Source organism: Pinus tabuliformis, chromosome X (assembly GCF_031772625.1).
Source record: "Pinus tabuliformis cultivar Carrire ecotype Pingquan chromosome X, CPIR1, whole genome shotgun sequence".
Taxonomy (NCBI): domain Eukaryota; kingdom Viridiplantae; phylum Streptophyta; class Pinopsida; order Pinales; family Pinaceae; genus Pinus; species Pinus tabuliformis.
The window spans coordinates 750,546,156-750,570,076 of NC_142308.1; the positions used below are offsets into that span (position 1 = coordinate 750,546,156).

At 33.6% G+C, this 23,921-nt stretch overlaps 1 protein-coding gene and 1 long non-coding RNA gene across 2 annotated transcripts; both read left to right on the forward strand.

The window, feature by feature from the left end:
* The first annotated feature begins 310 nt into the window (after positions 1–310).
* LOC149142064 (uncharacterized) lies at positions 311–802 on the forward strand. The gene is made up of 2 exons (XR_016265004.1): positions 311–504; positions 621–802. It is a non-coding gene; the product is annotated as an uncharacterized LOC149142064 (long non-coding RNA).
* Positions 803–3,912: 3,110 nt separating this feature from the next.
* LOC149142065 (12-oxophytodienoate reductase 7-like) lies at positions 3,913–5,164 on the forward strand. The gene is made up of 5 exons (XM_089451392.1): positions 3,913–4,179; positions 4,278–4,418; positions 4,514–4,644; positions 4,754–4,936; positions 5,139–5,164. The coding sequence occupies exons 1-5, from the start codon at positions 4,001–4,003 to the stop codon at positions 5,162–5,164; spliced, it is 660 nt and encodes a 219-aa protein (XP_089307518.1). The 5' UTR covers positions 3,913–4,000.
* Positions 5,165–23,921: the final 18,757 nt, after the last annotated feature.

The following is a 23,921-nucleotide window of genomic DNA, read 5'->3' on the forward strand; positions in this document are numbered from 1 at the left end:
TGCTAAAACAACTACAGCTGTATTAGCAAGAAAGGTCATTACTTGCTTAGCTTCATCAACATAACAAATGGTTGAAAAAAAAATATTCTGGTTTGACTGCTTCATACTTTATAAATTGCTTGGTTTGATGGTGATTTTGAGCCAGGCTATTTTTAAATAATAGAGGTATATGCGAGTTAAATATTGGGTTACTGCTTTCAAGATTGTCACCAACAAAGTAATTATTGAAGAAAGTATATCATTTGAATGTTTTTCAGATGAGTTTCATTGATGTTACGACAAGTTTTATTGACTGAATTGAACAATTACATTTATATTTCGGCTATCAATTGAAGTTAGTGTGCCTGGATTCATGCTTATCATATTTGTATTTCTAGTTATGTTTAATTCTGCCTGGACTCCTGCTTATCTATTGACCAGGTTACTGCTTGCAACGAATGCAATTCAAAGAAAGGCCGCAAAACCCTGGAGGAGGCAGAAATGAAACTGATTAGGACTCCTAAGGTTTTTAAGATTCCCTTTCTGTTGAACTATTTGGTTGTTATTTCTTAGAAGCATTTTGCAGTTAGTTTTGATGCATGGCAGAAAAGGTTTCTAACGGGATGTAAGTGACCATGTAGGCACCTAAAGATCATGATGCGTGGGGTATACCTTTAACATATGCAACTTACAAGCTGCTGAAGTATCGAGAAAGGATGCCCGATGAGTGGAATGATTACATATCTAAACCATTGTTTGGGTCATGATATTTGTTACTGTTCCGGATGTAAAATAGGCGTTCTGCTTGGTTTCTTTCATAATATGCCAAGCTAGTAAGATATCGATTGTATAAAATAGTATAATACCAGATCAAATCCAACAGAAATAGCCTCCAACTTGGCTCTGTGACTTTCACATCTGTATAATCGAACATGTAACTTGGATTACCAAATTAAATAAACCTCAAGTCAAATTGAGAGGAGATCATGAGAATTTTTTTTTTCAATTTCATTTATAAATTGAACGCTTGGCAAAACAAAGAGATCAGGAATGGTCAAAGATCATGTTGAGCTGTGTTGTGCATGCTTTAACAGTGCATATAGTATATGGCCTCCAAATTTTTTTTTTAGTTGAAAATAACTTCATTAATACTTGGATTGTTATAATCACATGACAGTAATAAGTGGGTGGCTACAAGGCTACAAGGCCTTTGAACTTTTTCTTTTTTTTAATTATTGGATTCTTTATGTGTACTTGTTGAGTTTGATTTACTCCTCGCTCGAGCCTTCACTACCTGCATCTTGGGTTTGGGAAGTTCATCTTCATTGAATTATGAATCCTCATCCCCCTCCAGGATAGTTGGTTCATCTAGTTTTGGAACTAGTTCTAGTTCATCTAATTCATCCTTCTCTAATCTAAATTCCACACTAGTCATTATCATGGCTAGAACCAATGCTAGATATAATACAGGATATAATGCCAACCAGTGCCTTCTACATATATGGCAGGTTTGAATCTCCTCAAATAATATTAATGTTCCTATCCATAATTATCCAAATTGGCCAATATGCCAACTAATCTACCCTTAGTCATTCCTAAAACTAATGGTAAACCTAAAGAAGATCCCTCCAATCACATTATATCTGTAGGGGAGATATATTAACTGTTGGTTGTAGTTCTTCATGTTATACTTTAAGGGCATGATTATTGTTCGATCACCCACAATCTCAACTACATGCGTACCTAAGGCACTATTATGGATGAAATTAAGTTGATACCAATACAACTAGAAATTGGTACAGAAAAGAAAACCATGAAATATTAATTGAACCAACAAGGTCAAGGATGGCTTAGACAAAAGAAAAGGTTCACTCTTGGAATTCTTCATTCGTAAACACTGTTAGTTGTTCACTTACCCAACTTGTAAAATGTAAAGTAAATGTGAGTACAAAGGTCTTATGTTCAAATCCCCTATTATTTACCTGTGAACACCTGCTGGGGGTGGCCCTGTTCACCCAGCAGTTATAATGGTCGCTGTTATAGTGGTAGTAGTAGGGTAGAAATAGACCCCATATCACACAAGTATGAGACCGGTCCAGTTGTTGATTCATCTAATATTGCTGGCCAAGAATGGAAGTCAAATTGGAATTTCCATCTTTTTTTTTTTGACAATGTTATGATCGTCACTACCCACAAAAGAAATATAGCGAGACACAGGTAAAGATATTAGCGTGTTCCTGGTGATATGATAACCATAGCAAGATAGGAAACAGTTTGAAACAACTTATGTTTCTTGCCAGATGTAAATATTGGATATACAACTATACTATATAGACATACCGACAATTAAGCTAGTGTTCTAGTTTTTTTTGGAAAGTCAATTTATTCAGAGTGGCATGTTTCAAAATGCTGCAATGACTAGAGTCAACGAGGATGCTAAGAAGAACTGTGATTTATATTCATATATGCTTAGAAAATACTCCATCAAAGCTTGCAACATACCTGGTAGCCACACCCACACACAATACTTTCTCACAGTTTAGTTACATGTTCACTGTAAAGTTTGGAAGCAATTCAGTTACCTGTATCTTTAGTTAACACTCTAATATCACAAAACAGTAGAACATGGGTCAAAGCAAAACAGGACTGACATAAGTACAAAATTGGGATCGATCTCTTTCAAAAGTTACTTTTCCAACATATATGCATTTCACGAATCTGCCCTCTCTTCAGGCTATGCAGAGATATAATAATGGGCTCTTACCATTCACACTTTCTTTCAGGAAGCTTTGTTGGATCCCTTTGGGAGGGATTTGGAGAGCCCCCGGATCACGGAGACAGTTATGAGCAAAATATAAATGGATAGACTATGATAACTGATTCTTTGTAAGCAGCAAATGCACACCTTCAACAAAATGATAATTTAGATGCCTAATAAGCATGCAGTTGCAATCAAGGCATGAGCTGAAAGCTCTGGCACGGTTGCATGGGCGTACCCAGTTCTTAGGATTTTTAGCTTAAAAATGGCCACAAATCATATGAATTTGCATCAATTTTTCTTATGCATTTTAACTTCAATGTACATTTATATCGTAGCTCCTAGACAAAAACAAAAACCCAAAACACTGGATTCGAGATAGCCTGGTTTCAGCTCTCCTGGGCCATCATATTCAAGAGCTCTCGAGTTCAATCTAAGGAAACAAAGAATGAAAAGGCAAAAGCCAAGAAAACCCTGAACCATAACAGGTTTCACTGAAACAAGGCTGGATCTACTCACTCACTCAGTGAGAAATTTGGAAACGAACCCAGGCAGACCAAAGTTTTCCCGCCTTCTGGGCAATGTGGCCTATATAGTGCATACCCCAATTTATAGTGCGTATGTGACTACAATCCCGCAGGCTGATGGCACCCTTGAAGCAAAAGTAGTTTTCCCTGAAGGATTACAGCAAGGTGAAAACCGACTCCAGCTACTAACTTAACTGCTATAAGTGAATGAACATGTAACGTTGTCTTTGCCAACATGCTCTATTTAGCTATTTTGTCAAAAGAAACCCTTTTGGGAGATTTCAAGAACCACTAGTGAGTTTGATGTAGTATTTCAATACCTAGATTTTAAGAGGAATTCCAAGAGTTCCTATTTTCTTATGCCTATGCACCTGTGGCTGTGCAATTTCTTTAGATAATGTATTTATGTAACCAGTTAATAGAATCTCAATGGCATCAATCAGTTTTTCTTGTCAAGTGAACGAAGAGGAAAATTATAGGTAAGTTCACAGAATCTATGCAGATACATGGATCTTATGATTTCACAAGTGTAAACGTGGAGACTTGGACACAATATACAGAACAGAGGGGTATCATAGACCCATGTGCATGTATTCTGATTTCACTGTTCTAAAAGAGGAGATGACAAAGATATACGTAAGAGGAATGCCCTCACTGCTTCTCATGACGCATATTGGCTCATTTATTCAACTCTATCTCTCTATCTACTGACGCTGCCACAAAATTTCTGTCAACAATGGCAACGAGTAATGTAGATTTGGGCGAAGAGTTGCAGAAAACACAAGGATCCGCTGACCCTCTTCCAAATACAGAGAAAACAGCAGAGGAATCAACTGATACGACCTCCTCGGCGGAGTTTACAGTGCCTGATATTTTGTCACCCTTTAAGTTTTCCATTTTCGAGCTTGCTCACAGGTACCCACTTTCTCCCCATACCCATCTCGCCAATTTTTTTGTCTTCGGTTTTGTCTGCCATGGATGTGACTGGTAGACTAATCAGTGGACAAATACAGGGTCGTTTTGGCGCCTGTGACTCGATGCAGAGCGCTCAACAACGTTCCCCAGCCAGCCCATGTCACGTTTTATTCTCAGAGAACAACCAAGGGCGGATTCTTGATTTCTGAAGCCGCGGCAGTGTGCAGAGAAGGCATCGGGTAATTGTATTTTAGTTATTTACTCTTCACTGCAGACTTTTCAAGATCAAGAAGAATGAATATGGTGATTTATGAGAGATCCTGTGCATGACTAGATTTCCGAACTCGCCCGGGATATTCTTAGAGGAGCAGGTGGAAGGCTGGAGAAAAGTGGTGGACGCCGTGCACGAGAAGGGCGGGATCATTTTCTGTCAGCTCTGGCACGTTGGCCGAGCGTCCCATTCTGGTAAAATCTCCTCTCTGTTTTCTGTTTTTCTCATTGTCAGTTGCTGTTGGAGATTTTCCGAACAATTCGCAGTGTTAATGGCACATGGTCATGTGCTTTTTTTTTGCAGTTTATCAGCCCGATGGAGGAGCCCCTGTATCTTCTACAGACAAACCCATCGTAGATGGCTGGACCATCCTGATGCCGGACGGTAACCGGGGAGACTATTCCAAACCTCGAGCCCTTGAGACCTCAGAAATCCCTGGGATCGTCAATCAGTTTCGCCTGGCAGCCAGAAATGCCATCACAGCAGGTATACATATTTGAATTTCTCCTATTAGGCTTCAGGCCCTAATTAACTTTTGATGTTTGGCAGTGTGTTTTGTCCTCCGTTGTGCCGAGATAAGTGAACTCTTTTAGTGGGAAAATTCTGGTTATTGGGACATCAAGCTTCTTCATCTAGGAGCTCGGTCCAGATTTTTTTTTTCTTTCTATAATATTATTTATTCTGTCAGGAATTTTACAGGCGCATTTAAGTTGAAGCAAAACACTAGCTCTGTCATATCCTTAGGCACTAAGACATTGGACTACAACACTAGCTCTGTCATATCCCTAGGCACTAAGCCATTGGACTGCTGTTGAAACATTTTGACATTCTAATTTTCTGGATTTTCAACTATTTAATAAGAAATTTGATTATGGAATAGCTATTTAGTGGGCTTTGGGTCCATATTTTGAACCAAAGCTCTGATACCATGTGTAACGGCCTGATTCCTATTATTAGAGCCTCAATCTATTATACACTAACAGATCTGTTTTCCTGTTGATTTAAAAGTACTAAAATGAGCTTACTGACCTTCTTACATAGCTTTAAACATTTAACATCTTATCATTTTATCATAAGCAACATAAATTAAGGTGAGCATTCCATTGATATCAACTTAACAAGAGTAGTCCATGGAAAAATACCTATTCCGGCGGTTGATGATGATACCTTTGTCTTATAGCTCCAACTGAACGCTCCTTCTGACCGACCCAACCGGATTTACCTCCCAGCCAACTAGGAAATAAATTCCTAGCCCAGGAAACCTCCACAGGTTTCCTAGCCCTCCGTGCCCAAGTCCAACCAGATATAGTGTGTCCTCAAAAAGAATGTGAAAAACTAGATAATGATACTTTCCTCCTCTCAAACCCAAGAAACCTCCACAGGTTTCCAAGGTCTCCCAAAATCATTACAAGGCCAAACATTCACAACCAACCCCACAATCCTCAGCAAGACTCCAAACCCCCCCCCCCTTTTCTTCCTTCCCCCTTCCCTTTTTATACCCTCTTTGCTCAACCACCTCTCATTAATATCATTAACTTCTCATCCATCCTTAGTTGACTTCTCTTCTCCCAAGTAAGCTAGGAGTACATTTGGAATTGTGACATGAATATAAAATTGAGAATTTAATGGGAAAGGATCATGTCTTCTCCCAAGTAAATCTGAAAAGTAAATTTGGGAATGTGAAGTGTAATTACATGGAGAGGACCATGTCTTCTCCTTAGTAAATGTGAAGGTACATTGGGGAATGTGAAATGAATAAATATATATTGATGATAAGATGGAGAGGACTATGTCTTCTCCCAATTAAATGTGAAGGTACATTGGGGAATGTGAAATGTACTTACATGGAGAGGACCATGTCTTCTCCTTAGTAAATGTGAGGGTACATTGGGGAATGTGAAATGAATAAAGATATATTGATGATAAGATGGAGAGGACTATGTCTTCTCCTTAGTAAATGTGAGGGTACATTGGGGAATGTGAAATGAATACATATATTTTGAAATAATGGAAGGAGACCATATCCTACATAATATTCAATTTGAGAAGGTAAGTGGGGAATTTGAATAATGGAAATCATAAATTTATATTAGACCAATATTTCTCAATATTTTCAGATAATGTAAATATTAACAAAATTTGTAGGATAAGATTTAAATGGGGCATTACATATACAAAAGTTTTACTTCAAAACTGGTATTACCTTAATTCTTTATTTCTTATTGTAAGTCTAGCAATATACAAAAATTTTAAGCATGTTTTTTCAGTTTTTTAGAGTTGCAAAATATCTAATTTTTTATATATTAGCTCTTTACCATGTTAATATTGAAACAACACAAAATTCAAATTGGTATTACCTTTTTTACATATCAACTTTTTACCATAATAACAGTGCAACAACACATACTTGAAATTGGTGTTATCTTAATTGTACATGATTGTTGATTAGATTTCTACCATATTTTTTTACGTATTTGAAAATGCATGTTTGTGTGCTATCTTCCACATAAATGGATTAGTTTGTGTGCACGAACCTTGATTAGTTGTTTACCATAATAATATTAAAACTACAATAGCTTCAAAATAAGTATTATTTTTTTTAAAATAAAATTCTAAAATGATAAAAAATACAATAATGGAAATTCAATATACAATATATATTTTATACATTTGTTTTTCATTAGTATTGTTGTTTTACTTATTTTTCGTTTGCTACATTTTTTCAAAACAGTGAGGTTTATAATTTGTTAGAGATTGTTTTTTTTTGAAGGTTTTTTTTACAAAATGTTAACAAGTGAAGTGAGTTTTGGATTTCAAGAAAGTGTTTTTCAAGTATCTTTTACAAAATATCTAAGTGAAGAGACACATTTTTCCTTTTAAACATGTTTTTATATTTATTTAAAAATTGTAATATTTATTGTTTAAACATTTAGAAATGCATGCTTGTGCAACATAGTCTACATAGATATTGACGTAAACAAAAGCTTCATATATGGTATTATTTTAATTTTTAAAATAAAATTTTAGAAAGATAAAAAGCTACAACGAAAATTAATTATATAATATAATTTTTTATAATTTTTTTATTTTTAATTTAAATTATTAGGTTATAATTTTTACTTTTAATTTACATTTATTTTCTAATTAGAAATATGATTCTTTTATTATTTTTTCAAAAGAGAAAATAATTTTTTTATATTTTTGAAATATATATGAGAAAGTATTATTTTTTAATTGGATAGCATTTCACTTAATTTCTTAATAGACATTTTATCGTATCATTCAAATTATGCTTTAATCATACATACAAGATTTATTAATTTAAAATTATAATTATATAAAAATTATTTAATTAAATTTGAGCTATAACAAATTATAGAAATTTATTTTTTTTATTATTTTTATAATTTAAAAAATAAATATATTAATAATTTTTTTATTATAAATATTTATAGAAATTTATATTTCCCATACCCTAATTGTTTTGTTGTTTCAAGATGGGATATATGTAATTTTAGTTCTTTATTGTTTTTATTTCAATTTAGCTATATTTAAACTAAGCAGCAGGTACTATGTAGAACTTGTTTAATTATAAGGGACTAGAATAAAAATAATTAATTATATAAGTATATGATATAGTTAGTTGATGAACTTGGAGTGAGTTGTGGTTAAGAGGTGGAAATTTGACTATAAAATTAGAAATCATCTAATTATGTCCATGAGAGGGTAAGGATCATATATATATATATATGAAGAAATAAATTTATAAAGTGAATGAATAAATATTTTATTTATTTAATTATAGGAGATTAAAATAAAAAGAATTAATTAAATAATAAAAATGATCTAATTAACATTTGAAAGAACTTAAAGTAATTAAATATTTTTTTTAATTATGATGGAAGAAGAAAATGGTTTCTAGGAGATCGAAGAAATTACATTAGTTAGGTTTTAATGCCTACATTTATTAGAGAACTCCCTACTTTAGTTTGGATATACGTGCATGCTCTCAATACATTTAAATACCATTCAACTTAGGCCTAATGAAACATCAATACTTCTCACCATTCAACTTAGGCCTAATGAAACATCAATACTTCTGTCAAACTATTAATACAAGTTGCACAAGCGTTGTCTCTGTAGGCTATGACTCAGATTAAGATTTAGTTCTTATGTGTGGAAGAGCAGTGATTCCTAAAGGCATTTTCCCATAATCATAAAATTGGGATCTCTTCCTATAAAGAACAAGTCAACAATATTTTTTGGTAAATTTTTCTGAATGGATTACCATGATCTTCCTTTTCTATGTCGAGGACAAATTGGCTTCTGAATTTTCTAATGTATGATAATTGTGGCTACTTTGCTACTCCCAAATGACAAAAATTTCATTCCATTGACAACCAAATTCAACACATGCTTTGATACCAAAAAGGATGCAGCCACTGATTGCACATAAACACAAAAATATACATGAAGTGAGGGACCTTGGGAGTATATGCTCCTCAAACAACTGAAGGGAAAATTTCATTAGAAAAATCATTCTCATGTATATGTCTATTGTAGAAATGGTCATCTTATATAGGTGCCATAAAAAATAAATCATGATTGGAAATTTTATTCAAACCATCTCCACAATATCTCCATGAATCTCTCAATAGATTTTCACGTGCATGTAGGGGTCACTCAATGTCCTTGAACCACCCTTAAAAAAAAAAAAAACTTGGAGTTGTAGTTAAGAGGTGTGAGAGGATAAGGATAAATAAAATAAATATTTCTGAGTTTAGACTTCTGTGATCCATAATGTTTAGAAGAAATTTTTTTTCGGAGAGATCAAATCGAATATTTTCTTGGAGCCAACGTTTTGAACCCTCTATTGTGGTTCATCATTAGGGCAAAATTCAAGTATCTCATCTAACATAAGCAATATATATATATGTGTGTGTGTGTGTGTGTGTGTGTGTGTGTGTGTGTGTGTGTGTGTGTGTGTGTGTGTGTGTGTGTGTGTGTGTGTGGAGATGCTTGAGAGAAAACAAGGAAAAACAAATTGATCCATTAGAAAGTCAAAAACAAGATTAATGAATAATACAAATTAAAATAAAAAATAAAAAAAAATAAAAAAATAAAAGTAAAAAAAAAATTGGAATATATATATATATATATATATATTAATTAGATGTTGTTGGAAATTTCATATTTCTTAATTCTCCATTTTTTTACTTATTTATTTATTTATTTATTATTTTTCTTAATTTGTGTTATTCATTAATCATGGTTTTGACTTTATTTTCTCCATAATTTTAGAGTTTCATCTTTATATTTTTTTTTATATATTCCTTACTTTACACCTTTATTTCAATGTATGAGGATGTTTTTGAATGTTTAATTTCATTTTCATTTTACTTTGACTTTCTAACTTTAAAAAAAAAAAAAATTAATTTTAATTTTGATTTTTTTACTTTCTAACGAATCAATTTGTTTTTTCTTGTTTTCTCTAAAGCATCTCCACACACACACACACACACACACACACATATAATGTTAGATCAGATACTCCACTTTTGCCATAATGATGAACCACAATGGAGGGTTTGAAACGGTGGCTCCAAGAAAATACTCACAGTGATCTCTCCGAAAAAATTCTCTTCTAAAATAAATATCTTTTTTAGAAGAAATGAATTAGAAAGTGGGTAAATAAATTAAAGACTTGATTTATTCAATTATAGATGACTTAGTTAAGTAATTATATAATTAAACTAGTTAAACATGTTATTATGCATTCAATTTTTCCTTTGTCTTACTTTGTCTTTGACCAAACATTTATGTCGTTTATCAATAGTTTAACATTGAGAATTCAAATTTTGTTATTTTTTATTATGATTTAAATTTACTTATATGTAAAGTGATTGGTTGAGATGGGTGTTGTTTAAAATGATAAATTTTAAAGAGGAAAAAATAATTCCTTTCTTTTTTCAATAATTTTTATTTGATTTATTTATTTAATTTAACTTATATTTTTTTTGTCTTTTTTATGGCGTCTTTTTTCAATTCTATTTCCATTAATCATAGTTTGTTTTTTGTTAATTTTTAATTTGACTTTATTTTTTTCCCTTCACATTTCTATAATTTTCTTTCCCTCAAAACAGCAACTATACAATAAAACTTACATTTCAATGAATATAATTACACTAATAAAAACCAATTCTAAAAATAAAATTAAAATAAAATTTTAGTGTAATTTTCTTTGGTTGTCTTATATATACACTTCTCATTCCCCATTCTACTCAAATCTTAAAGACCTCTTGTATTTGAATTAGAGATTTAGAAAATAACAACTTTGAAGTTAAAATTGACAATCTTTGTAATCTTTTTTATTTATTTCCATTATTGTTTAATTTTTAGATTTCAATTAATCATTATTTTCTTATTATTTGTAGATCTTCTGACTCTAGTAGAGGCTAAAAATTTTCACATTGACGACTATTCCCCCACGTGTAGTAACATTCAGTGCAATGACAATGACACTTGCGCCCAACCACCACCTTGGACCCAACCACTTTTATGTTGCCCAAATCCCATTAATAACATCAATTTTGTAACATCCTTGCAGTGACAACAACACTTGCGCCCAACCACCACCTTGGGCCCAACCACTTCTATGTTGCCCAAATCCCATTAATAACATCAAATTTGTTGCACCGAGAATGCTTGTGAAATTTGAAAGTGGGGAGTAACTTTGTTTGAAAAATAATTTTGATTGGAATGAATGAAGTATCTAAGTGGGGAAATTATTTCGACTCTCATTGCTTTTAGTCAATAGTAATTATTCATTTTATATGGTGATGGATTTTATTTTAAATTTCATAGTAATCATGAAATAATTTAATGAAAACATGTATTTAGAGATTAATATTTGATTTGTGTTACAGTGAGAGAAATAATAAGTTTCAGAGTTGTTTTTATGCTAACTGTATTTTTATAATTTCTTTCTGAGAAAGTTAACAAGTTTTGATGTAAACTCTAGTTTTCAACAAATTTTTTATCATCCTCTTAAAGAGCAACCACAATCTAAATGGGATTTTACTTGGATTTTTCCATTAGAATTCAACAAATTGACATGTTATTGGATTTCTACATTTTCTAAAAACAATGAGGTTTATGATTTCCTAGAAAGTGTTTTTAATTTCTTTCACTAAATAAAGTGTTTGGTTTTGTTTTTCTAATTTTAAAATGCAAAGTTATTTTAAAATATATTTTTACAAAATGCTAAAGTGCTAAGGTGCTAAGAGGAATATTTTGTATTTAAGTTTAATTATACAAAAGTTTTAAGCATGTTTTTACTTTTTGTTAATGAATGTTGATTAGATATTTACCATAATAATATTGAAACAAATAAAAATTTCAATACTATTGTTATCTTGATTTTTCATTTTGCAACTTATAACCATATACAAAAGTTTTACTTCAAAAATGGTATTACCTTAATTTTTTATTTCTTATTGTAAGTCTAGCAATATACAAAAATTTTAAGCATGTTTTTTCAATTTTTTAGAGTTGCAAAATATCTAATTTTTTATATATTAGCTTTTTACCATGTTATTATTGAAGCAACACAAAATTCAAATTGGTATTCCTTTTTAACATATCAACTTTTTACCATAATAACTCTGCAACAACACAGACTTGAAATTGGTGTTATCTTAATTTTTTATTTTGTACTGAAAGTCTTACATATTTGAAAATGCATGTGTGTGCAATGCCCTAGACATAAATGAATTACCTTATGTGCATGATTGTTGATTAGATTTCTACCATAATTTTTTACCTATTTGAAAATGCATGTTTGTGTGCTATCTTCCACATAAATGGATTAGTTTGTGTGCACGAACCTTGATTAGTTGTTTACCATAATAATATTAAAACTACAATAGCTTCAAAATAAGTATTATTTTATTTTTTTAAATAAAATTCTAAACTGATAAAAAATACAATAATGGAAATTCAATATACAATATATATTTTATAAATTTGTTTTTCATTAGTATTATTGTCTTACTTATTTTTCATTTGCTACATTTTTTCAAAACAGTGAGGTTTATAATTTCTTAGAGATTGTTTTTTTAAGGTTTTTTTACAAAATGTTAACAAGTGAAGTGAGTTCTGGCTTTCAAGAAAGTGTTTTTCAAGTATCTTTTACAAAATATCTAAGTGAAGAGACACATTTTTCCTTTTAAACATGTTTTTATATTTATTAAAAAATTGTAATATTTATGGTTTAAACATTTAGAAATGCATGCTTGTGCAACATAGTCTACATAAATATTGACGTAAACAAAAGCTTCATATTTGGTATTATTTTAATTTTTAAAATAAAATTTTTGAAAGATAAAAAGCTATAACGAAAATTAATTATATAATATATTTTTTTATAATTTTTTTATTTTTAATTTAAATTATTAGGTTATAATTTTTACTTTTAATTTACATTTATTTTCTAATTAGAAATATGATTCTTTTATTATTTTTTCAAAAGATAAAATAATTTTTTTATATTTTTGAAATAGATATAAGAAATTATTATTTTTTTAACTGGATAGCATTTCACTTAATTTCTTAATAGACAATTTATCGTAGCATTCAAATTATGCTTTAATCATACATACAAGATTTATTAATTTAAAATTATAATTATATAAAAATTATTTAATTAAATTTGAGCTATAACAAATTATAGAAATTGATTTTTTTTATTATTTTTATAATTTAAAAAATAAATATATTAATAATTTTTTTATTATAAATATTTATAGAAATTTATATTTCCTATACCCTAATTGTCTTGTTGTTTCAAGATGGGATATATGTAATTTTAGTTCTTTATTGTTTTTATTTCAATTTAGCTATATTTAAACTAAGCAGAAGGTACTATGTAGAACATGTTTAATTATAAGGGACTAGAATAAAAATAATGAATTATATAAGTATATGATATAGTTAGTTGATGAACTTGGATTGAATTGTGGTTAAGAGGTGGAAATTTGACTACAAAATTAGAAATCATCTAATTATGTGCATGAGAGGGTAAGGATCAGATATATATGAAGAAATAAATTTATAAAGTGAATGAACCAATATTTTATTTATTTAATTATAGGAGATTAAAATAAAAAGAATTAATTAAATAATAAAAATGATCTAATTAACATTTGGAAGAACTTAAAGTAATCAAATATTTTGTTTAATTATGATGGAAGAAGGAAATGGTTTCTAGGAGATGGAAGAAATTACATTAGATAGGTTTTAATGCCTACATCTATTAGAGAACTCCCTACTTTAGTTTGGATATACTTTCATGCTCTCAATACATTTAAACACCATTCAACTTAGGCATAATGAAACATCAATGCTTCTGTTAAACTATTAATACAAGTTGCAGAAGCGTTGTCTCTCTATGCTATGACTCAGATTAAGATTTAGTTCTTATTTTTGGAAGAGCAGTGATTCCTAAAGGCATTTTCCCATAATCATAAAATTGGGATCTCTTCCTATAAAGAACAAGTCAACAATATTTTTTGGTAAAGTTTTCTAAATGGATTACCATGATCTTCCTTTTCTATGTCTAAGACAAATTGGCTTCTGCATTTTCTAATGTATGATAATTGTGGCTACTTTGCTACTCCCAAATGACAGAAATTTCATTCCATTGACAACCAAATTCAACACATGATTTGATACCAAAAAGGATGTAGCCACTGATTGCACATAAACACAAAAATATACATGAAGTGAGGGACCTTGGGAGTATATGCTCCTCAAACAACTGAAGGGAAAATTTCATTAGAAAAATCATTCTCATGTATATGTCTATTGTAGAAATGGTCACCTTATATAGGTGCCATAAAAAATACATCATGATTGGAAATTTTATTCAAACCATCTCCACAATATCTCCATGAATCTCTCAATAGATATTCATCCATATCTCTCATTTTCCTCATTTCTAATTCATATATAGACTTCTAGAATTATTCTATATCATTACAAAGAGATAATTTAATTTATTCATTAAACATCACAAGTAGGAACTATTCTTTCATACTCCCTGTTGGGCCTCCAAAATGTCTTCAAAATGTCGTACACTTTCACCTTCATTCTCACTTTATTGCGTCATTTCATCACCTTGTTATCACATAACCCTAAAATTCCATTACCATATGGGTTCATATCTGTATTTTCCAAAAATTATTAATTTCAAGTATTTAAAGTGAATTGATTAAAAGTTAGAAAAATAACATGTATTTGCTTATACCTAAAGGTGGAATGCATTTGGTGACATGTGTAGGTGATTTTGAAGGTTCCAAGACACTCTTTTGTGGCCTCCAAGACTCAAATTCGAATTACCTTGAAGATTTGAAGGAGATTTGGGATAGGGGTCAAGCATATCTCATGGAGAAAAATCATGGATAAAGGAATATGTGTCTCATATTGGTTGTAACCATATGAAGGATTTGTGGATCTAGGAGGAATTAGTGGATCTCCATTAATGAGTTAGTTGCTTATGTTTTAGTATAAATAGGAGTACCTCCTCCATTCCAAAGAGAGGACTCTTGGAGCATGTATCCTAACTTATGATGGAATAGAATAAAGTTTCCTTTCTATAGTTTTAAATATAAATTGTGTTAATGTAGTATATGAATTTATGGAATAGTTTGTCACTTTGTTCTTAAGAGAATTGAGCTCACCCTAAAAGGATCAAAGAAACATTTTATTTCATTATAGATTTTACTTTCATTTAATTACTTACATGTTTGAAGATTTTAAATTATTAAAGAATGAATTTTAGTTTAAATATTATCAGCATATGAGGGGACAACCAAGAGTCTAAATTAGGCTCTCCTTCTATTTGGTTTGAACAATATTTAAAGTTCATTTCCTTTTCTTTATTTCAAGTTATTTTGAGTTTATGATTTGATGCAACGGTAATGTTGTTGGAATAGAACTGTGAGGAAGGACAACCAATACTTCCTATGTGAGGAACCTATTCTCTTGCTTTCTATATATCACATGTTGTCGCTCTTTAGTTTCTCTTCTTGACGATAGTACTGTGGGAAAGGACAACAAGGACCTCCTAAATTAGGAGTCTCTTCCTTCACTTACGACATCTTGAATAAGAGACTTTTTAGTTTTCTTATCTCAAAGTTAGTTGCCTATCCCTACATATATTTTTCTGGCATCATCACAAGCTTACAAGTATCCCTGTAGATAATTTAATGAAAATCAATTTAAGCAATTGAATTTCCCAACACTCCCCTTAAAAAATACTTTTGATTTCAATATGCCATCATAATATTTGGTCTTCTCTCGTCTTATTTTCATCCTTGGACTTCTGTGATCTTTGGTCTTTTGTCCTTATTTTACATGTTGTACTTGCAAAACATAAACATGGTTGAAGTCCATATAAACAAGTGACCATCCATGAGAACCTAGGGATTCTAGGAATTTTTTTCTCATACATGGTTAATCAACCATTTTTCATATATGTACCATTTACTCCCCTTGCATCATCATTCTCATCCTCGTCCCATCTTTTTCGTCTACCCATAATCATGCTCTTGATGCACTCACATCATAAAATCTTTTTAAGACTAGAGAAATATGTGCTAACTAGAGCCAAGAGCCATGGGAATATTTGGAGGAGAGAACCTAGAAGTTTTCATGTACTTTCCATATGCCTCAATCCATCTCTAGTCCAATTTTGGAGAGGCAGTCTATACTCGGTTCTTAGTAGCCTAGTTAGTTGAAGCCCCTTCTGCCAAGTATTTTCCCCTCTATCATGAGGTGTGGATTCAATTCTCCTTGGGTCCATTAGTGTTAGGATCCAATAGTTTAGCTAGCTAGGCTGACCCATTTAGGCATGGCGGAGCAAGATAAATATGTGGAGAAAATGAAAAAAGAGGAGGAAATTGTGGATGTTTTTCTTTATACATTGGAAATGATACATGAGCGTGTAGTATTACAAGGTATAAACACCTTTCGTCCAATTAATGAATAATTTTGAATCTCAATTTATGTGTTGTTGAGTGATTCCATTTTCCCTCATAAGTTCTATAGTGAGTTTAAGAGACATGTTTATTGTAATTTTTTTAATCCTTTCAAAGATTGATGGAAAAAGAGATGATGTGTTTACTTGTAGTATTACCTTTTGGACTGACAAATTCCTAGGTGTCTTCATGAGCCTGATGAATGAGATATTCTGGGATTATTTAGATAAGTTCGTATATGTATTTAATGAAGACATCTTGATCTTTTGAAAGACCCTAGAGGAGCATAATGAACACTTAAGACTAGCTTTGCAATGTCTTAGAGGGAATCAAGTATATGGGAAGATATATAAGTGCTCATTTTGCCAATCCAAGATTTTGCCAATCCAAGATCCATTATCTCAGGGACATTATCTATGGGGAAGGTATTATAGTGGATATTGCAAAGATTAGGGCCATCATGGAGTGGCTAGCACCGACCAATGTTTATGAAGTTTGTATTTTTATGGGCATGGTTGAATATTATCACAAATTTGTTGAAGGTATTTGAAAGATAACAACTCCCATTACTAAACTCCAAAGGAAGAATTAGAAGTTTCTTTGGACAAAATATGTGAGGAATATTTAAGAATTTATAGAAGTTGTTAACAATTGCAGCGATACTAAAAGAACCTGACATGGAGTTTGAATTTCTGGTCTGCATCGATGCATCAAAGGAAGACCGTGGGTGTGTAATAATCAAAGATGGAAGAGTAATAACACGTGTCAAGAAAACTTAGACCCCATGAGGAGAATTATGCAACACATAATATAGAGATGGCACTTATCATGTATGCACTAAAGATTTGGAGACAATACCTTCTAGGGAGGAAGCTTGAACTTAAGACTTATCATTGTGGGATGCAACACATATTCATGCAAGGCCATTTAAATTAGAAAAAAAGAATGTGGTCAAAGTTTATAAGTGAATAAGATTTTGATATTACTTACATAAAGGGAATAATAAATAGAGTGGTAGATGCTCTAAGTTGAAGGCGTCAAATCCTTTTCATGATTCCATTAAAGAAATTTTTTAGGGAGAAGTAGCATATATTACAAATTGGGGATACTTGGTACAAGGAGATTATCTAGAGTTCAACCGAAAAGTAAATGTTGATTCCAAAATATGAGGGGTATTCTTTAGATAGTGATGGCCTACTACAATTCTTGTTGGAAATAATACTGAGAGGGGGGGTGAATCAGTATTATCAGATCAATACAACTTTTTCAATGCTCAGAAACATATACGCTACTTCAGTTAAGTGAACCAGCGTGTACACGCTACTGTGTCTAAAGAAACCAGCATATAACCATAAATCTTATAATTCAGTTAGTTTTTCTTCAGTTAAATGCATCAGGACATTATTCATCATATTAAGAGAAAACAGATGCAGTATAACAGAACAGATCATCACACAAAAGCCACACACATGAACACCATGATATAAGGTGGAAACCCAATGTGGGTGAAAACCACCTGCTGCAAGTCGTCTCTATCTTTCTTTAATAAGAACTTCAGTTTACAATCTTTTGTACTGGTGCAGCCTTATACCAGTACGCAGGCTACAACCTGCAGAAGGCTTCAACCTTCTCTCGTTCTCCAAACTTCCTTGGAATGGAGCTCCAACCCCCTTTGCTCTTGTACTAGCTAAGATACTAGTACGTAGGTGCTGGCCTACAATCTTCTTTCCTTCAGGTACCACTTTTCATCAATTTTCAGACTGGATACTCCTGAAGCACAACATTACAATCTGAAGACCATGATTCATTCACAAATCATTGAAGCATAAAACAACCAATACAAGCATCATCAATCTTTGAATCACTGAACCACTGAAACCCTGTCAAACCCAGTCACCAGAACACAAAGCAGACTACAGAACTCTGCAATAATAGTCAGACCCAACTGCAACCCAAAAATCAAGCTCCAAAAGATATACGCTACTACAATGAAGGAAACCCGCGTATACACGCGGTTTTACCGAAGACAACCTGCGTACAGATCTAAAAATAATTTTTCATAACTTGCAGCTGTACCAAATTTTAGTTATACCCAGAACATAACATTGCGTCAGTATGCAGATCTAGAAATACGCATAATCAACCATATAAAGATAGTTCATTTCAAACCATTTGATCCCGATCTCTCCTTAGATCTTGTTCTCCATCAACCGATGAGTTCTCTCCTTAGCTCAGATCAAGCAATACATCATCAACCAATAACCTGCATACTGGATCTAATACTTCATCATATATTCAAGACTTTTTCAGATACGCTTGCCTAACGATTTCCTTCTCCTTATATAGCCTTAGGCCTTGTTCAATACCAAGAGCCAAAACCATAGAAATCCAATACCATCATCTTCAAAACTAGGGATCAACACGTCCTTCGAGACACCAAGGTCCAAAACCATAGGCACAACTTCCAAGGAATAACCGCCGTGGACCAAAGATAAGTTTTCCACATACACGCGCTTTTACTGAAGCCAACCAGCGTGTACACGCGACTTGGTATATAGCGAACATGCGTATACGCGACTTGGTATATAGTGAACCTGCTTGTATACGCGACTTGGTATATAGTGAACCAGCGTGTATATATTTTTCTTCATACTTGTAGACTGATCATCAATTCCTTGCTGCTATCCTTCTGCACTATGATTTGTTATCAGTGTGATTTGCCATCAAGGACAATACTTGTCTCATAATGCCAACAATCTCCCCCATTGGACTTGATGGAAACAACACCAAATCAAATCACTCTCCCCCTTTGTCATCAAGGGCAAAGGGTTGTGCTCCCCCTGAGTACATGCTGATATCTTTGCTTGGCTGTGCTGAAACATGCTCCCCCTGCAAAAGATGTTCTTCAAAAGAACCAAGACTTATACATCATAAGGGACCTTCCTATCACCAAAAGACTCAATACATACATCCATGCTCCCAACCAAGAGGGGATACATCAGAAACAACCAATTATATTACATCATTCATCCCAGGCATAGTGGGGAAACCAGCATAGCCCGTTACATGACCTTGACACCATAAAAGAAATATCACAGAAGAGATACATGAAATAGAGACAACAAATCTAGACCAAGACTTATGAAAGTCATAAGCAACATCTGATACAAATCTTTTAGATCAGCAACCAAGATTTCCTTCTAGGCTCCTTCTCCTGAAACCAACAAAGTTGTGTAATAGAACCAAATGCATCTAAATGCCAACAATGCTTTATGAGACTTTAAGCTGCTCCCACTGAACCTGTGCCTACTGCACCCCCTGAAACTGTGCCTGAAAAATTCTGGCATACCCATCTCAGACCTTCTCCAAACGGAGTCCGCCCTTGCTGTTCAAAACTCCATATACGCAACTTCTCCTGCATAAAACAACGTATGCACGCGGATATTCTTTCTGCAACACGCGTACACCATACACGCGACTTTCCCATCATAAATCGGCGTATATACAAGGATATCCCTTACGTAACTTGCGTATACCACTTTTCTGTAGAACAGACAAGCTTCAACAGCAGGATGAAGCATCAACTACTCCCAGAGTTTGTCTGAGATATTCAAAAGTTTCCCTGGGCAGTGGTTTTGTGAGAATATCAGCAACTTGTTCCTTAGAAGGAACATACTCCAACTTGACCTTCTGCTCAAGCACTTGTTCCCGAAGAAAATGGTACTTGATTGGTATGTGCTTGGTCTTTGAGTGCATGACTGGATTCTTTGAAATGCTGATTGCACTTGTATTATCACATAAGATAGAGACTGGTGGAGTGCAAGTGATTTGAAAATCCTGCAAGGTCTGCATCATCCAAAGAAGTTGTGTGCAGCAAGATGCTGCAGCCACATATTCTGCTTCAGCTGTAGATAAGGCAATCGAACTCTATTTCTTGCTGAACCAAGATACTAATCTGGAACCCATGAAGAAAGCACCACCACTTGTGCTTTTCCTATCATCCACACTTCCGGCCCAATATGCATCTGTGTAAGCATGAAGAGTGAGATCTGTATCTCTAGGATACCATAAGCCATAGTTTTGGGTCCCTTGAAGATACTTGAAGATTCTTTTGACTGCCTGAAGATGAGTTTCCTTTGGGTTGGCTTGAAATCTTCCAACAATTCCTACTGCATGCATAATATCTGGTTGGGTACCTGTCAAATAAAGCAAACTCCCAATCATGGATCTATAAGTGGGTTGGTGAACTGCTGCTGATTCGTCATTTGCACTGAGGCTGCATCCTGTAACCATGGGGGTACAAACTGGCTTTGAATCTTCCATGCCATACTTGTTCAAGATTTGCTTGAGGTACTTGGTTTGAGACAAGAAAATACCTCCTTCATTTTGTTGGATTTGCAATCCAAGAAAGTATGTCAATTCTCCAAGTAATGACATTTCAAATTCTTTCTGCATATCCAAGGCAAAGTTCTGACTCATAGCCTCTTCATTGCTACCAAAGATAATATCATCTACATACACAACAAGTATTAGCAATTTGTTATTTTCAACTTTCATATAGAGATTGCTATCTGCTGATCCTTTTGAAAAACCTTGTTTGTGAAGATATTTGTCCAAACGATAGTACCAAGCCCTTGGAGCTTGTTTGAGACCATAGAGAGCCTTTTTCAATATGCATACAAGGTTTGGGCTCCGCTACCCGGACATCAGAGAGCGGGCATTACATAAAAAGGCGAGCGAGCAGCTTAGACCGTTCCCAAGAATGAAACCATCTGGCTGCTCAATATATACTTCTTCTTCTAAGTCTCCATTCAAAAAGGCTGATTTCACGTCCATTTGGAATACCTTGAAGTTTTGAAAGCTTGAGAGAGCAAGGAACATTCGGATGGCCTCAAGTCTTGCAACAGGAGCAAAGGTCTCTTCAAAATCTATTCCTTCTTGCTGCGCATACCCTTTACAAACAAGTCTGGCCTTGTTTCTAATTACTTCTCCATTTTCATTCAATTTATTTTTGAAGACCCATTTAGTCCCTATGACATTTTTATCTTTTGGTCTAGGAACCAATTCCCAAGTATTGTTCTTTTCGATCTGCTCAAGTTCTTCATCCATTGCTTTGACCCAACATTCATCTTTGCATGCCTCTTTCACATTTTGTGGTTCAGTGGAAGAGAGTAATGCCAAATAGCTTGAAGCTTCTGCAATTCTTCTTCTTGTTTGTATTCCTGCTTCTTTCTGCCCCACAATCTGAGATTCTGGATGATTCTTTTGAACATATCTGGATGGAGTCTTCTCTTCTATTCTTGTCTGCTCCTCTGGTTCTTCTTGAGGTTCTTCTTGAGGTTCTTCTTCTTCATCATTCTGCCTTTGAGGGTAGCCTTCATCTTCTTTTATGTCTTCATGATGAACTTGCCTAGGAATATATCCCTTCTCATCAACCACTACATCAATGCTGTCAACAATTCTGCCAAGTCTTTTGTTGTAGCACTTGTAAGCTTTGCTATGTGGAGAATAACCAAGAAGAATGCCTTCATCTGCTCTTGGTTCAAGTTTTCCAAGTTGCTCATCAGTATTCTTAATATAACATTTGCTCCCAAAGATTTTTAAATGCTTCACTGAAGGAGTTTCACCACTCCAGAGCTCATGAGGTGTTTGAGTGCTGTTTACTCGGACATTTGTTTTGTTAAGAATAATAACCGCAGCATGTGCAGCCTCACCCCAGAAAGTTGCGAGAGTACCTGATTCATCAAGCATAGCACGAGCCATTTGTTGGATTGTTTTGTTCATTCTTTCCACAACCCCATTTTGCTGAGGAGTTTTAGCTGTAGAGAATTCTCTTCTTATCCCATGTTCTTCACAGAAATCGAAAAATTCGTTTGAGGTAAACTCCCCACCTCTGTCAGATCTGAGGCACTTAATTTTGTGTCCTGATTCATTTTCAACCAAGGCTTTGAAGGATTTGAATTTTTCGAATGCTTCATCCTTGTGCTTCATAAGCCCTAACCAGACAAACCTGGAGAAATCGTCAATGAATAATATCAAATATTCTTCTCCTCGAGGTGTCCTTTTCCTAAATGGACCACATACATCTGTATGGACTAGCTCAAGAGGTATGCTGGCTGATCCTTCCTTCTCTGGAAAGTTAGTTCTGGTTTGCTTTCAAAACTGACAAGATTTGCATATAGTGTTGTCTGGAATTTTGATATCTGGAAGACCATGAACTGCCTGATATTTGCATGCTTTCCTTATTTGTGAAAAGCTTAGATGCCCCAACCTTCGATGCCATAGCCATTTTTCATCATCCTTGCTCAAATAGCATTGTTGTGGTCCTTCTTCAAATATGTATAGATTGTTTGGAGTCCTTCTTCCTTTGATCACTGTTTTACCTGTATCAAGGTCACGAACACAACATCCATTTGATCTAAATATTACTTCTGTTCCTTGATCGCACATCTGACTGACACTCAAAAGATTATGCTTCAATCCATCAACATACAAAACATTTCCAGCTTTGACCTTCTCTTTCAATGGAGCAACACCTTTTCCTTTTATGGCTGCAGAGATATCGTTTCCAAAAGAAACTTTCTTCCCCTTTTCTAATGCGGTATATGACTCAAGCTTTTCTTTGTCCCCTGTCATATGCTTCGAACATCCGCTGTCAATGTACCATAGACTTTCTTGACCTTCTGCATAAAAGGCTATCCCACATCTTTCTGGTTGCAGTTCCTTTATTCTCCATGTTCTGACATTTGAGGTTTGTTCCTTCTGAGTTGTCTTATGGAACCTGCTCCTGCATTCAGAATCTTCATGACCAAAGTTATTACAAATGGAGCATTCAACTTCATTTTCAAGAATCGAAAAGTTGTTATAAGTCCTTTTCATGGTTCCAATCATTCTCCCTTGCTTTTGAGCTTCTCTAGTCATGACTGTCTTGTAGGCAACACATTGAGCTGCTTTGTGACCGAAGTTATGGCAAGAAAAGCATTGGCCATTAAAGAAACTTTTGCGATAATCAGATCTATCATCCAACCGATTGTAGCTTCTATTCACATTCATTCTTGGAGCAAATTGGGAAGATTTTACCTGAGGCTGATTGTAGCTTTTGTTTGTCCTTAAGGCAGTTTGTCCCCGAATTTCTTGATGGTCTTTATTTATTCCTGAGGTAAACTGTCCCTGATTCACCTGATGAATTTTATTTGGCCTTTGCTCGCTTCTCCTTGCTGCATCAAGATAGCTTTTAGAGGTAGAGGCTTGAGATGTTTCTCCATTATATCCAAGACCTGTCTTGATCAGAGGAGATCGCTGCACATTGATAATCTCATCCAAGGTTTCAGATCCTTTAACAAATTTAATATTAATCACTTTTGTTTTCTCAATCTCCTTTCTAAGACAAACAATCTCACATTCCAATTTTTCAAGATGTTTTTCCTTTTCAG